At 56.7% G+C, this 15,986-nt stretch overlaps 1 protein-coding gene across 1 annotated transcript in view; it reads left to right on the forward strand.

Annotated features, from left to right (window-relative positions):
- ZBTB46 (zinc finger and BTB domain containing 46) overlaps positions 1 to 15,531 on the forward strand; it is a 63,743-nt gene extending 48,212 nt beyond the window's left edge. Inside the window, exons 4-5 of the mRNA XM_042979892.1 lie at positions 8,814 to 8,989; positions 11,675 to 15,531. Coding sequence (XP_042835826.1) covers positions 8,814 to 8,989; positions 11,675 to 12,046 — 548 coding nt within the window. The 3' untranslated portion in view covers positions 12,047 to 15,531. The remainder of the gene's footprint in view (positions 1 to 8,813; positions 8,990 to 11,674) is intronic.
- The last annotated feature ends 455 nt before the right edge of the window (positions 15,532 to 15,986 follow it).

Raw genomic sequence — 15,986 nt, forward strand, 5'->3', positions numbered from 1 at the left:
GAATAAAGCAACAGGAAACAATATCTGGGCACATTATGGTCAAACTACTGGAAACCAGCAACAAAAAGAAACATCTTAAAGCAGCCGGATGGGGCGCCTGGGTGGCTCGGTCAGTTGAGCGTCCGACTTCGGCTCAGGTCATGATCTCGAAGCTTGTGAGTTCGAGCCCCGCGTCGGGCTCTGTGCTGACAGCTCAGAGCCTGGAGCCTGCTTCGGATTCTGTGTCTCCCCCTCTCTCTGCCCTTTTCCCTGCTCATGCTCAGTGTCTCTCTGTCTCTCAATAATAAATACACGTTGAGAAAAAAATTTTTAAAAAAAGCAGCCGGTGAAGAAAAGTCTCCCCTTTCGGGGGAGCAACAACTGATGTCGACTCTTTGGCACAGCGACACCTACCAGTACCGCAGGGAGCCTGCCCTCTGATGTGCCCACAGAGATGCCCTTCACCAATCGGGGCCGCGTGAAGATGTTGTTGTCCAAACACACAAACCGACCCGAGAGTTCACTGCCGGCTGACCCCACGCTGGCTGGAGGGTGGCCCTTGGCAGGCGACCCACGGAATTGGCCACGTGAGTGCTGCAAACGCATCTCGGTTGTTTAAAACAACATTTATAGTTTCTTCCAGGGTTTTAAACGGGAATTGGAGTCGAATGCATGACATTAACAGCACAAAGGGTCCGGGATAAATGAGCTTGAGTGGTTCTTGGATTCTTCTTGAAGTCATGTAAATAATGGCAAAAGTGGTAAAGTACAGCTAAAGGCTTATGAAGAGAAAAAAATGGAATAAAACTTGATTCATTTGAAATAAGGCAGGCAAGGAGGCATAAAGGAACAAAACACATAAAGGACAGAAGAACCACACAAATAACCACACAAATTAAGATGATAGGTTTCACCCCGCTGTGCCTGTCATGACCCATAGACTAAAGACTCCAATAAAAAGATGAAAAAATCTGCTTTAAAAAAGTGTACTGTTTGTAGGTGACATAAGTCATAGATAAGAACACAAAAAGCATTAAAGCAAAGCGATAAATAAGATAAACCAAGGAAACCCCTAAAGGAAATCTTTAATCTTAATGTCAAAGTAAACTGAAGAACTATTACTCAAGAGACGTTCCAGGATGATGAAAGAGTCAATTCTGTAGGAAATGTGACAACCCTAAGTGCATGTATTTAGTATTAAAGTATAGGAAGGAGGGGTGCCTGGGTGGCTCAGTCTGTTGAGCGGTTGACTCTTGATTTCGGCTCAGGTCATGATCTCAGGGTCATGAGATCGAGCCCCACGTCGGGCTCTGCCCTGAGGTGGAGCCTGCTCGGGATTCTCTCTCTCACCCCCTCTGCCCTCCCTACCGCTCTCTCTCTCTCTCTCTGTCTCTCTGTCTCTGTCCCTGTCTCTCTCCCTCTCAAAATAAAAAACATAGGAAGTAAAAGTCGAACGCCGTCAAAGGAGTAAGACGAGCCCACGTTAGAGTCAGGGATTTTGGCACGTCTTCTCAGTGATTGACAGGACAGCGGACAAGTGTGAGGGAGGACAGAGATCTGAACAGCTTTCAGATGTTACACGAACCGTGAATCTCTGTAGTAAATCCACCTGGTCAAGGTGTTTGTTTCATCTATCGCTGGATTCGACTTGCTGCTGGGTTAGGCGTCTCCCACGCCAGTCCGGGGATGCGCCACCTGTAACAGCACAAGTAGCCGATCTGAATTCACACGCAACAGGCGCAGACTCTTCCCAGTGCACCTGAGGCATGAACAGAGTCGAAGGGTAAGTGTGGCTACGGCGCAGGTCTCAGAACCGAAGGACTGGAATCGTAGCGTGTTCTCTGACCTCAGTGAAATTAAATTGACAAATAAATAAATAACAGCGAAAAGGTACTGGAACATCCCCTAAATGTTGGGAAAGCAAACAACATACTTCTAAATAATCCCCAAGTCCAAGAATAGGTCACAATGGAAATTATAAACTATTTTCCACCAGGTGATAATGAAAATAGAAGCCATCAGGACTGACACGATGCATGAGGGGACCTCATGCCTGTAGCTGCACTGAGGCGAATTTGGGGTCAAGAAATGAGAAAAAGAATAGCAAATTAAGCCCAATGAACTAGAAATCCGACATCCAGTGGGAAAGTGAACAAAACGGAACATCGGTGTGTTGAAAAGATCAATAAGGCTAATGAACTCCTATCAACAGTGATCAGCACAAATAGAAGGCAGTGCTAATTGTAAATAAAAGGTGTTGGAAAGATCACCGCTAAGATCCTGTGGACATTAGACAATAATAAAATACTGTGAACAGTTTTATGCCAACACATTTGACAAGTTGGGGGGGGGGGCGCTCAAATTCCTTAGAAAACACTCTATCAGACCCGGATGCACCAGGTCAGCCGGGGAAGGAGCCCTGACTGTGGCCTCCTCGGGACCAATGGGACCAAACGTGGGAGAGAGCCGGCAGGCTCAGGATGGCCAGTTTGACTGACTTTAGTGGCTCGCGGGGGCTGGTTGTGTGGTGCTGGGTGAGGCAGTGGGAGAGTTGGCTCGCATGTGAAAGGCTTAGCTGGAGGAAAGTTATTTATTATCTCCTGGAATCGGCCAACCCCAGAGGGGCTACCCCAGGACCCCAGATGTGCACGCACCAGAGTCCAGGAGAGAAGGAGTGTGGACACAGTGGAGGCTGCCTCTTGCAGAAGGAGAGCTCGTGGACGCGAGGATTACAGAGCTGCAGTGATCCACGGACAAGCCGACCGCGGAGCGGAGTCTGGCTCAGACCCTGACATGGGTGGGGGCGCCCCCGCCGTTCTTTCCAGTCTGTGGTTCTCAGGGGACCGGATATCGTGCGTGGCTCTCAGTGGACCGGATGTCGTACGGGGTTCTCGGTGATCAGATGCCGTGCGTGGTTCTCAGTGAATCGGATGTCATGCGTGGTTCTCAGTGAATCGGATGTCGTGCGTGGTTCTCAGGGGACCAGATGTCGTATGTGGTTTTCAGTGAATTGGATGTCGTGCGTGGTTCTCAGGGGACCGGATGTCGAGGAGGAAAATGGATCCTGATTTCTGCCTCAGGCCAAGCACAAAAGTTAATTTGGGATGGATCATAAGCCTGATTATAAAAAGTAACAGGTTTCTAGAAGAAGCCCTAGGAGAGAATAGCTTCTGATCATGGTGGTAATTTCTTAAGCAGTTCATAAAAATCACTAATAATAAAAGTCTGAAAAAATGGACTTAATTAAGTTTATTAATTTGTCCACTAACAGTATCTTAAAGGGAGTAAAAGGCCAGTCACAGAGTAGAGAAAATGTTTGCCATAAATATATCTGACAAAAGAGTCACATTCAGAATACATGAAACTTTAAAAATCTAAGAAAGAGGCAACTTGGCAAATCCATGAGAAGACTTGAACAAGCACTTCACCGGTGGGCTCAGTGTCTCCAGTGGATGGGAGATGTGTGGCGCCTGGGCCACCAGGGGCAGGAGCGCAGAGACCGACAGATCGGCGATGCCTGGTCTCTGGGAAGATGCGGCAGCTGGGATACTCATGTGTGGCTGGAGGGAACCTAAATTGGCACAGCCACATGAAACACCTCTTGGTACCTACCAAGATGGAACGTCCAAGTACCCTGTGGCCCAGGCATTCCTGTCTCGGGTTTATGTCCAACGGAAGGGAGAGCCCTGTTCAGCAGGAGGCATGTATGAGAGCCGTCTGAGCACCACTGTCCTCAGGTCGGATATCCTTCAGCTGTAAGATGGGTGCGTGGTCATGTGGTCATACCATGGAATACTATGCAGCAACAAACAAGAACAGCCCAGCTCCAGGCAGCGATGTGGTGACTGTTGCAGACTATGTTACGAGAATAACGCCGGGCCCGAGTGTGCGATCCCACCCTGAAGCAAACGTATGGTGATGGAGGGCAGAACGGTCATTGCCTATGGGGGGACATTAACTAGGAGGGGACCAGGGGCACCTTCAGGGTGCTGCGGACGTGCAGAGTCCTGACGTACATGGTGGTCACGTGGGTGCGAACGTCGGTCAAGATTCACTGAGCCGTACAGTTCAGGTACGAGCACTTCATGTAAGGTTAGGAAGCTTTCAAAGATAATTTGGACATAGCATAGCTTCACTCTATTCTAACACAAAATAATCGATAGCCCAATAAATTTGTAAACAGGAAAGCAAAGTGGGGTTCACATGAAGTGGAGTCTCTTGGAAATTGTCATCAGAGGTAGGCTAAAAAATCCAGACGGCGATATGGGTAGACTCGCGTGCTCTTCTGGAGAAACTTCCCCTGTGCACCTGTCTGCAACCTGCCCACTCCATTTGTCGTACTAGCGGTTCCTTGGAGTCTCTGATGATATCACGAAATAGTCGTGGAATGTTCGCTTGAATGGCGGATCTTTGTGACAGAGCCGATCCTCCTGCGGCCCCGCACGGAGCCGGGGAGGTCCAGGACGGGGGGCAGGGGGGCAGTGGTGCTTGCCGAGCGGTGTCCTCGTAGGTACACTTCTGTAAAATCATAGTCGAGTGTCACTGAATTTATTCTAGTCGAGCTGGTGCCAGCTTCTGAAGCCCTGCTCCTTGATCACTGAAGCTTGCTATTTTGCCGGCATGCCTGGTCCCAGGCCAGAGGGTTCAGTTTTGGGGACAGGTGGGCAGAGCGTCTGTTCCAATTTAATGGTATCTGCGCTCTTTCGTTTATTTCAATTGCTCTTTCATCATTGGCCTCTTAGGGCTTTATTAGTGTCTATGAGAAGGACGCTGTGTGATGCTGAAAGTTTTTCTAAGATACACAGACTGTAAATCACAGGTCCTAGAAGTGTTAGGTTCTTTCCAAGAGTAAGTTATTTCGGTCACGACAGCCAATGAACATTTCCCTCCGTGCTTACGGTGCCGGCCACTAAATGAGTGGCTTGAATGGTGCCCCCCCCCCCCCCGCATAAGCTGTGTCCATGTCCTAAAACCCGGAACCTCTGAGTGTGACCCTGTTTGGGAAAAAGGGTCTTTGCAGAGGTAATTAAATGAGGTCATCTTGGAATGTCCACGTTGGAGCTAAGTCCAGTGACAAGTGTCCTTGGAAGAGACAGAGAGGAGACCCACAGAGAAGGAGCCACGTGAGGGAGACAGAGAAGGGGAGGACGTGACCTCAGGCCCAGGACGCCTGGACCGCCTGGAGCCCCCAGAGGCAGCGGCCCTGCCCTGCCTGGACCTCGGACTCTGACTTCCACGCCGGGAGACGGTAGATTTCTGTTGCTTTAAAGCTGCCCAGCTTGTGGTGTTGTGTTCTGGCCGAGACAGGAAACTAAGAAAACACCAAAACGTGCTGGGACAGGGTGACTTCAGAGGATGTTTCAAGCGTCCCGTAGCCGCACGGGGGCTGCGTTCCCGGGGAGGGGCCCTGAAGGGGAGCCTTACTCACTCCCGTGCCTGTGTGAGCTAAATTGTTTTTCTAGGGAAAAATGCACTTCCGCACGGAGAAATTTTTTTCACATGTTCGTCTGAGTTGTTAAATACAGAAGGCTGGAATATGTAATTCAGCATTTTAACTGTCGTGTTTATAGAAGCTATGACTAAACACATTCTCAAAAAAAAGGTGGTTTTAAATAAAATAACACAAAAGTTCACTTCGTCTCCCTTTCCCTCCCAGAGTCCACTGACTGACGGGGCGGCCGGGCCTGCAGAGGCAGATGAGACCACTTGTGCCAGGTGTGACCGGCACGGCCAGACAGACGTCCCCCACAGCTCAGGGCTCCTAGTGTGCGTCCCCGTGTCCCGGGTCCTGCCGTGGGGGGTGCCGGAGCCCCCCGCCCTGGGGACCAGAGCCCCAGCGGCACCCGGCAGCCCCCTTCCTCCGGGCCCTCCCTTAGGAAGGGCGGCTCCTCTCGGCTGAAGAAGCCGCTGGGCCCGCAGCTGCCCTCTCAACAGCCCAGAAACCCGCCTGCAGCTCTCTTCCCCAGCCCGTGGCCGCTCGCCCAGCAGTTGTGGTGACCGCCGACCGCCGTCACGCCCGCTTGGCCTCGGGGCTCCTGGCCGCGGGGCCGGGGCCGGGGCTGGGGGAGCCGGTCCCCGTGCTCCTCCTCAGGGCACACCCTCGGCAGGTGTTCAGATGCGCGGACCTCTCGCGGGGGCCTCATGGGCTCAGTCACACAGACAAACAAACGTGTGTGAAACTGCCACTGGAAAGCATAGCATGGAAAGGTGGTCACCGTGAGTTGGGGCTGACCCAGGCCGGCACGCAGCTTCTGTCTGAAGCAGTTCTGTATGACGGTACGTGACGATTCCAGTTCTGTGACTTAACAATATGTTTATGCGTAGAAACGGGACTCCAAAGACAGGTGTCAGCTGAGGCCACCTTGTGGGATGGGTTACTGGTGGTTTTCCCTGTCTCCTGCTGGCTGTCATGTTCTCTGCAGCATTCTGGCGTCACCCCTTCCCCCGGCTGCACCTTCCCTCCTGTCCCCAGCTCCCGCCTTCCCCCCCCCCCCCGACGTGTGCGTGTGTGCGAGCAAATGCATGTTAAAAGCTCCTAAGTTTAGGAAAATGCTTTACTTCTTTGGACGGGATTGAGATTTCTGAGAGGCACGGTGGGGGCTTGGCACCCTTTCCACGGGCACAGAAACCGTGAGGCGAGCCGGCAGCAAGGCTCCGCAGTGGCGTTGGCCGTGAGCTGTGATGAAGTCCACGCGGCTTAGTGTGGGGGCCGTGATGGCCTGAGTGGGGGTAAAGTCTTCCTGGGAGTGTGTCCCTGTAGGGATCGGCTCTCCGAGGGGTGTCGAGAAGCCCCGGGGTCCTCAGCTCTCAGGCACGTGGTGGGTGGATGGTCTCACTGGAAAATACAGAAACCTGGGTCACTTGATTTTTTAGATGCCTTTTAAGGGTTCTTGAGAGAAACACTTAAAAAAGAGCAGAGGCTACTTTGCGGCTCCTGCTTGGTGCAGTCGGCCGAGCACCCAACTCTTGATCTTGGGGTCGTGAGTTCAAGCCCCACATTGGGCGTAGAGCCAACTTAAAAAGAAAGAGCAGGGGCGCCTGGGTGTCTCAGTCGGTTAAGCATCCAGCTTCAGCTCAGGTCATGGTCTCGCAGTCCATGAGTTCAAGCCCCGCGTCGGGCTCTGTGCTGACAGCTCGGAGCCTGCAGCTGCCTGGGATTCTGTGTCTCCCTCTCTCTCTGCCCCTCCCCTGCTCATGCTCTGTCTCTCTCACTCTCAAAAATGGATAAATGTTTAAAAAAAAAAAAAAAGAGCAGAGAGAGAGGCAGCGTTCCCCACACCGAAGTGGTCATATCCTAGGAACAGAGGTGTGGGAGTGAGGCCCAGCTCGAAGCAGGCCAGTCCAGGGGCCGGTGCGTCCGCGGTTTCTGCTCTGCACAGCTCAGCCAGCGTCATTTCCATGGCGACACGCCCAGGGCTGAGGTGTGAACAGCAGAATGGAGTTGGGGCCACGGGGCAGGGCTCACGGAGATGGCAGGGAGGGTCCCTGCCTCTGGGCGGCCCGGTGGGTGGCCCACGCTTCTGGCAGGCTGGCTGGTCCCCTCCGGCAGGAGGGGCCCAGGGTCTGAGTCGCCTTAGCTTTCCTGGGTCCCGCTGTCTTGGGCCACGTTACTCTGGGGTGCCGGTTTTCTTATCTGCCTCCTGGGCACCTCCAGGGGCAGCTGTGAGTGGGGTCAGCACCTGCCACACTTGGACATTTGGCAGGGGTCTGAGGGTGTGGAGGAAGACTGCCAGCTGACGGTGTCCACACCCCTGCTGGGGTTCATTCCAGCAGCCCACCTTTGGTCTTGACCGTTGTTACCCTTGGTCTGTCTTCTGGGTGCCGGTGCTGGTGTGCAGTCGGGCAAGTGCCCCCCAGAGTGTAAGGCGATGCGAGGGCCCAGGAAGCTGCATCCAGACAGATGTCCACCTTTCACAGCAGGAAATGAGATCCCAAGATCTGGCTGCTCCCAGCAATCCCAGTGAAATCTGTCTTCGGGACGTCTTTAGGTTAATGTGTGTTCCAGACGGGGTCACTGTGGTGTCTGTGGGTCCCCGTCGCCAAGGGCACCACTCGGGATAAGCTGCCCAGTGCCCAGTGGAGCCCTGCACACTGAGGACCCCACTGTGGGACCAGGGACCCCAACCCCCTTGACATTCTCGACCAAGAGGCCACCTGGAATGTGGAACGAGATGATTCTGAGGGTATGGCCACATCCTGGCGTGGAGTGTGGCCCCAGCCATGTGCTCAAGCTGGCCACAGGGGTGACCCCTGTGGGGCCCATGGCGTCATTCTCTGAAGTGTGGAAATAAGGGTGGGCGGGAGGAGCCCCCCCCGCCCCCCCCCCCCGGCCGCTGTGGCACATTTGGGGCTGGCCCAGGCGTCTCCCTTGGTTCTGTCCACTAGCTGCTCAGGCAGGCTCCTTTCCTCTGGGCACAAAATGGAATGCCACCGGCCTGCAGATGTTTGGACAGGGTGGCTCTGCCCGACTGCCTGCTGGGCACCGTCCGCCTGTGGCCGTGAGCAGCACTGCGGGCTGGGGGCCGTCCTCTGGCTTCCTGTCTTTATACCTGTGTCTTTGTTACGATTCTGCATGTGGACACCACGGGGTACCGGATGCTGATGGGTAAGATACTGGCTGTGTCTGAGAAGGTCTCTTTCTTAAAAAAGCGGAAGCCTTGAAAAAGGCCTCTGACCTTTGGCCCCGGCCCTCCCAGCACCTCTGACACCAGACCTCCTGGAAGAGCCCTTGGCAGGGGCCGGGCGCCGGGGGTGCTTGGGGGCAGTCTGCAGGGGCCAGGGCCTTGCTGGGGCCGGTGGGCTGCACGCTGACCGGCTGGTCTGCTGTCTTTCAGTCAACGAGTTCACGGTGATCAGGAAGAAGTTCAAGTGCCCGTACTGCAGCTTCTCGGCCATGCACCAGTGCATTCTCAAGCGGCACATGCGCTCCCACACGGGCGAGCGGCCCTACCCCTGCGAGATCTGCGGCAAGAAGTTCACGCGGCGCGAGCACATGAAGCGGCACACGCTGGTGAGCGCGCGCGCGGGGGGTCCTGGGCGGGGTCCGGGGCGGGGTCGGGGGTGGGGCTGGGCCGGGTTCTGGGCGGGGTCCGGGTTCCGCACGGGTTTGGCCAGGGCACACTGTGGGGGGCTGAGGTGTGCGGGAAGGTGATGTGGGGTGCACGAGTGATGGGGGACACACCACCTTGAACCCCACCCAGGGTCGGGGTGCTGAGGGCAGGGGCCGCATCACCCCCAGCCCCAGCCCTCAGCCTGGCCTTGGCAAGTGCTTCCTCCCCCTGCCAGGACCTCCCCTGGCCCCGTGGGTCCCACCGTGAGGTCCCTTCCTCTGTGCCTGGGCTCCGAGTGGTGGTGAGACCCGGCCTCTGCTCCCCCCGTGGCCTTGTAAGACGTTTGGTTACCTGTCTTGTGGGCGCCCTTAGCTGGCAGTTGCCAGGGAGCAGATGCCGAACGGATGGATTTGCTTGGCAGGAAGTGATGGGAGAAGGTCATCTTGAAACAGGGAGGCAGATTCGCCAAAAGACACAGGGCAAGGGACTCTTGTGGGTTGTAACCGTGGGGGCGGGGTGGACCACAAGGTTCCCCGCAGTGTGCAGTCTTCCTTGGACACGGTGGAGTTCAGGGCTGAGGGTGGGGCCGCCTGGAGCTTGCAGCCATTAGATCGTGAGACTACAGCTCCAGGCCGCCCTGGGTTGTCAGGTGCCCAGAGCCCCCAGCGGGTGCCATGGGGGCGCAGGGAGAGGGCGCTGGGGCGACGTCACGAGTTTGGGGGTCTCAGAGGTGTTGAGAGTCACCTGCGAGGTGCACAGACTTGGCTGGAGCCCTACGTCATGCTGATCTGATGACATCAGGAGCAGACCCCCCCCCCAGGAGGTGTGGGGGGACTGTGTTGGCAGTGGTGAGGGTGACCTGGGTGTGCCCTAGCACAAGGGCAGCAGGTGGCAAGGTGAGAGTCTCAGGCCTGGCTGCTGGCGGGGTGAGCCACGTGGATGAGCGGGGTCTTTTGCTGTGCACGTCCGTCCGTGGGGCGAGTGGGGGGCTCTGGCTCACTTTGGGGTCACGTCCAGATTTACTCTCCTTGGATCCTCCATTTGGCCCCCTGCAAGGGGCATCCTTCCCAGCCCAGCGGGGGGCACTTATTTGGGGGTGAGGACACCCTGGAGAAGCTCCCGTGAGGTCAGGCGGCAAAGCGGGAGGGGAGACAGTCCTGAGGGCGGATGCGCCCAGCCCATCTGACTGAGGGTCGCCCGTGACCCCATCCTGCAGTGTCTCCCCAGATGGGGTCGAGCGGAGCGGGAAAGTGGCAGTCCTGGACCCGGGGGCAGGTCCGTGGGGCCGGCAGCCACAGGCTGGCTGGACGGCACGGGCCCCGGAACTGCCCTGTGTCTCGTTTCGCTCATCTCCCAGAGTCCACCCTGAGAGCACAGGGGTCACGTTAGCAGACCGTGTACGGCAACTTAGGGGAACGTGCGCCCCGCTGCCCACGCTGCTCCCGGTCAAGAGATGAGTGGTGTCCCGCCACGCGGAAGTGCTGGAGGGCTGTCGCTGCCGGGTTACTCCGTCTTTCTTTAGCAAAACCACGTCATCGCTTTAGGAAGCATCCGTCCCATTTGAGGCTCAGTGTGGCTGCTACCTTGGATGGGCCAGGTTGCCATGCTGGGTTTGTGTTTGGGCTTCAGGGAGGGTCGTAAATCCCTGAACACGTACCCACCGATGTTTTGGACTTGCTTTTTTCTGAGAAGAGAATCTGGATCTTCCCCTTTAATTTGCCGGGGGCCCCCGACCCCAAGGAGGCTGAAGCCCTGCTGACAGCAGGTGGCAGTAGGGGCGCCCTATGCCACCTTGTCCCGCAGCGGCCCTTCTGTGCAGACGCCGGTGCCCGCTCAGCAGACAGAGGGGCTGGCGGCGGGCTGGCCAGGGGTGGTCCGGACGGTGAGGTCTCAGGAGCTGCTTGCCACCAGCCGGGAGCCACGGGTTGCCATGGTGCCCGCATCCTCTCTCTTTCCCTTGCTTCCGTTTGTTTGTTAGGACAGGTGCCGGGCCATCTGGTGCTGGCCGAGTGGCTCCCTGAGACGCCTTTGTCGCTCCTGGGTGTCCTGGCACAGCCCTCAGTTCCCCGCGTGGGAGCCCCAGGTTTTGAGGGGCCTCAGTGGGCCCTGCCCCCCCCCTCACTGCCCAGCCTGCTCTCAGAACACAGTTTCTGTTGTGAGAGTGTTGAGGAAGCCTGGGTTTAAGACACAACAGAGAAGGTGCAGGAGGGCCCCGGGGACCAAGTCGTTTCATGCTCCATTTCTAGAATCAGAACGTGTGGGCCCAGCTTTCCCCGTGCCTGGGGACACAGTGGTCTTCATGGTTGGGATTTGTGGACGGGTTTGACGGGGAAGGTGGACTGCTCATGTCAGTCTGTGGTGCCACTGAGTTGGGGGGTGGAGGGGCCCTTAGCCCGGGACTCGTGAAGGGGTCCCTTCAGAGGGTGCAGCCCCCAGGACAGTGACCCATCAGTCAGGGGGCGCCCCGAGTGCGAAGGAAAGACACAGCTTGGCAAACCCTCTTCCACCATCATGCCACTGGTGGTGTATTTATTGCAGGAACAGTATTTACTCGATTGCTCTAGAACACTGGAGAATTCAGAAAAATATGAAGAATTAAAGTTGCATTCTCCGCCCTCCTGCACTGACCGCCCATCCCTCCACAGGTCCACAGCAAGGACAAGAAGTACGTGTGCAAGTTGTGCAGTCGGGTGTTCATGTCAGCCGCCAGCGTGGGCATCAAGCACGGCTCCCGGCGCCACGGTGTCTGTGCCGACTGCGCAGGCCGCGGTGTGGCCGGTCCCCTGGACGGAGGCGGCACTGAGGGCTCCCCCGAGCTGTTCCCTGGCGACGGGCCCTACCTGGAAGATCCCGACGACCCGCGGGGGGAGGGCGAGGAGGAGCTGTGTGAGGACGAGGACGAGGTGGGCCTGGCCCACGAGGACGCGCTGCTGGCGGCCGAGAAGGGGGACGAGGACTCTCCGCGGGGTCCTGGCAGCCCCCCAGGGGCACCGGACAAGGACTTCTGGATCTCCTAGGCGCCGGGCTGGGGTGGCACGGCACCACCCTCTCCTGTGTGTGCGTGTGCGTGTGCGTGTGTGTGTGTGTGTGTGTGTGTGTGTCCTGCCTGCGGCCAGGCCATGCTGACCCCCTTCCTCCCCCATTATTCTGTTCCCGCCCCCCAGACACACACACACACACACCACCCTGAGGCTCACAGGCAGGCATGACCCCAGGAAGTAAGGGCTCTGGAACCGAACGGCATGTTGGGGGACACGGGGTGGGGTTGAGCCCAGGAGAGCACACAGTCCGACGTGTCTGTGGGGACAGATAGAGGATCCCCAGCAGGTACATGTAGATAGGGCGTCGAGGGAGCCCGTGTGGCCAGTCTGGCCTCGGGATACACCGTAGCCCGATGGCCAGGTCGAGGTCAGCACTGGTCCCGGTTGTGAGCGTGGTCCCCGAGGCCACAGGCCCAAGAGATGCTAAGGGAGGTTTTGCCCACGCCCGATGTCCAGTGTGGAGTCTCCCCCTGCCCCCTGCTCTGCTCCCCTCTTCTCAGCAGCCTGGTCACTGCCTGCGGCCACCGCCGCAGTCTCTTGCCGCTGTTGTGGCCGCCTGCGGAGCCCAGGTCTGGTGTACAGAAAGCCCGTGGCCCTCCCGCCTCTGGGCTTTGGTGCTTAACATAAAACAGCTGCAGAAGCCCCCCACTGGGACCGGGGACCCCCAGGTGCTATCTTCCGGCAGAGGCAGCCAGGTGGGGACCGATGGGCCACCGACGTGCCACGCTCCTCTGGTGCAGGGCTCAGCGCTCCCCGCGCCTGGCCACTTGGGTCCTTTTGGGGGGCCTGGGCTCTTTGTTCTGCGTGCACTTCCTCGGGGAGCCCGGGGGCGGCCTCATCCCCTGGGCTCTGCCGTCCTCCCTGCCTGGGCCAGTCCTCCTGACCCTCCCGAGTGCCCTTGCCTTGTTGCTGCTAACACTGGAGGCAGTGTTCCTGGCTGCCGTGTGCTGCTCGCACGTCCCCGCGTGGGTAAGCAAACTTTTCAAGTAGTCAGAGCCGTCCTGAGGCAGTTACGTAAAACTACTTTGTTTGGCATTATTTTCTCACCTGACGAAACAGAGTCGTCTTTCCCGTCCTCTCGTGGTCTCTTTAGATGCGCTCCCGCCTCTTTATTAATTTTCTGGGTGGAAAGCCAGGCCTGGCTGTGAGGAGCCTCCCCTGGGCCGCAGGACACACACTGGTCTGTCTTCTCCCTCGTTAAAGCTGTTCCTGACGACACTTCACCACTAAGACATTCCGTCTCGCACCCACGTGGCTCGGGCTTGGGCAAGACTCGGGCCACGTAAAGACTCCCCTGGGTGCTCAGCTGGAGCCCCCGTTGCAGACGGTGGTTTTATTTTCTCTTTTTCCACAGACTCTAAGCTTTTACCAGGTTTTTCATCGCGTCGCATATATTCTTTCCAGGTGGAAAAAGGGAAATGCCACAAGACCCTAACTTCGGTTCCAATGGTGGCCGGGAGCACTTTGGGCCCAGGCTGCTGTTGGGGGTGCTGGGGACCAGGGCTGGCAGGAAGCCCTGCGGGGGGAGGGGGGGTCACAACTTCTGTGTTTGTCTTAAATACGGTCAGCCGAGTACCCATCAGTTAGAGGGCCTGCACAGAGCTGTCATCCGGCCTCCTGCACTCCTGTCCCGCGTGGTGACCGCGCGGTGACCGAGCCCTCTCCGACTGCCCTGCTTGCCCACCCGCCCACGGTGGGCAAGGCCAGCGCAGGGGCTCTGGGACACACTTCCCTTCCTGCCTCTCACCGGTGAGGCCCGGGCTGCAGCCCTCACGGAGCCCTCAGAACCGCGTACCTCCCCGACTTTATGATCCCTTTTCTACACAGACTGATTTTCTTATAAATGTATTTGGAAACCAGACCTTTGCTACCAACAGTGTCTCTGGGTTTCTTACCGCCCCCCCCGCCCCTTCCCGCTCGGGCCGTCCTGCCCGCACCCCGGGCCACCTGTGCCTCCGCACTCAGGACACCTCGCTCTTTCTGACCCGCTCGCTCCCCGCTCTGGACCGCCCTTGCTGGCCTTTTGGGGGGCTCGCTGTCAGTGCCACGGGGCATCTTCTTCCTTAAAACCAATACTGTACCGGACGACCGAGGGCCCCGCTCTGCCCGAGCTCCCCAGGCGTTTGCTGCGTGGCAACCTCAGCTCTCCGCGGTTGTCCGCCGTCGGGGATGAACCCGTCACCTCTCAGGAGGCGTGGAGGGAAAAGACGTGTAACGAAGGGTTTTTTTTACGTGACTGGTTTTTTTTTAAATCGATGTTTAAACTAATAAATATTTTTTTATGAAGAGGAAAAAATGTGTAGATTACATTTCACGTTTTGTACTTTTCTGTTTGTGTCTTGTGTGTATTTTGGTGTTTGCAACACCAAAGTGGAAAATGCAGTCCGTTGAGTGGGGAGTTCTTTGGGGTGGGGGTGGGCAGGGAACCCGTATGACTTTTGTATCAAGCTCTGGATCCTGACCAGGTTGTACATTTGGACTCTGGGTTGTGGGGAACAGTCAGAACACTGCCAGGACTCAATAGGGACCTCGACTCGAGAGACACAGCTGCTGCTTCCAACTTTGCACATCTTCCTTTTTAAAAAAGAAAACTCTGAGAAAATGCAAAAACTGGAACTTTTTGCAATATTATGAAAGATAATCTTATTTTCGCTCATCCTGTGACGTGTGCAACGCTTAAGAAAGCCATACTTCATGGTTGTTTTTCTTTTTTAGCTTCTATATTGTGTTTTGTACGTGGCCCTTTCAGAACTACTTGTAGTGAGGGTGCTGTGTGTGCTTTTCTTAAATATTTATTTTTTCAACATGCTTTCAACCTGTCAACAAAAACAAAACAGACAAAAAAGGGCAGTGTTTGAAAAACTGTTGTGTTTTTTTTTCCCCTTGGGGATGATCTATATTCTATCGACTCTATATTAATCATCATAAACCTGTGTTTGTATCGGAGACGTGTTTCATACTCGGGGGGGGGGGGCAGAGACTTTGGTAACGGGTCCAGCTGCTACCGTCTGCGGCCACAGGGCAGGCGGACAGCACACCCTCTCTAGCGGTCTTGCGATTCTTGTCCGCCTCGGCGAGCTCCGGGCCTGCCTGTGGGTTCCTTTCTGTGACGGGGTTAGCTTAGACATTCTTGCAAAGCTTCCACTTTCAATAAACTGGGAAATTGCTGCTCAAGCAGACGCCTCATGAGTGTTTCACGGTGTCCCCTCCTCTGGCCTCAGCCTGGGTGGAGGTGGCCAGAGTGACTGCCCCTGCCCCCCAGCCCTTGGTGGTCTGGGGCTGGCCCCCCACCCCTGCCTGTGGCAGGGTCCCGGTTCCGCATCCTTCCCCCAGGAGGCAGACACAGTTTCTGGAAAAACCCCAAATCTTTAATTTTTCTCCTCGCCTGGTATGGCCCAGACTCGAGACACCTGAGCTTCACAAACAGGAGACGAAGGTCAGCCCCCGGGCCCTGGAACCATCAGGTTAAGTGCAGGCAGGAGGCCCCTCCCCTCAGGGCGCATCACAGACTGGCCCCCACGCGGCCCTGAAGTTCGGCCTCAGCGCCCTGACAAGTCCACGGGCTGACGGGCAGGGAGGGCAGCCACCCCCAGGGACCCCGGGCCAGGGGGACGGCCTTGAGGTTGGCTTTAGTGCAAAAGGCTGGTTTCTTCAGAGGCACTTTGAGTGGCAAGAACCCCTCCCCCCCAACCTCTGGGGGTCCAGGGTCACCAACTTCCCCCACTGTTAAAAAGTAGACCCTGCAGCTGGGAGAAGCCCCAGGCTGGGGAGTCGGGGGTAGCTTATTTTTTCCTTTAAAAAGTCCTGGACAGCAGGCAGCAGCACGGTGTGGGGCATGGGGGTGGGTGGGGGGCTCAGTCCAGGAAGTGCAGGTGGGGGTGGGGGCAGCGAGCACGGGCACAGAGAGGTGGGGGGG

The sequence above is a fragment of the Panthera tigris genome, chromosome A3 (assembly GCF_018350195.1).
Source record: "Panthera tigris isolate Pti1 chromosome A3, P.tigris_Pti1_mat1.1, whole genome shotgun sequence".
In the NCBI taxonomy this organism is placed as follows: Eukaryota; Metazoa; Chordata; class Mammalia; order Carnivora; family Felidae; genus Panthera; species Panthera tigris.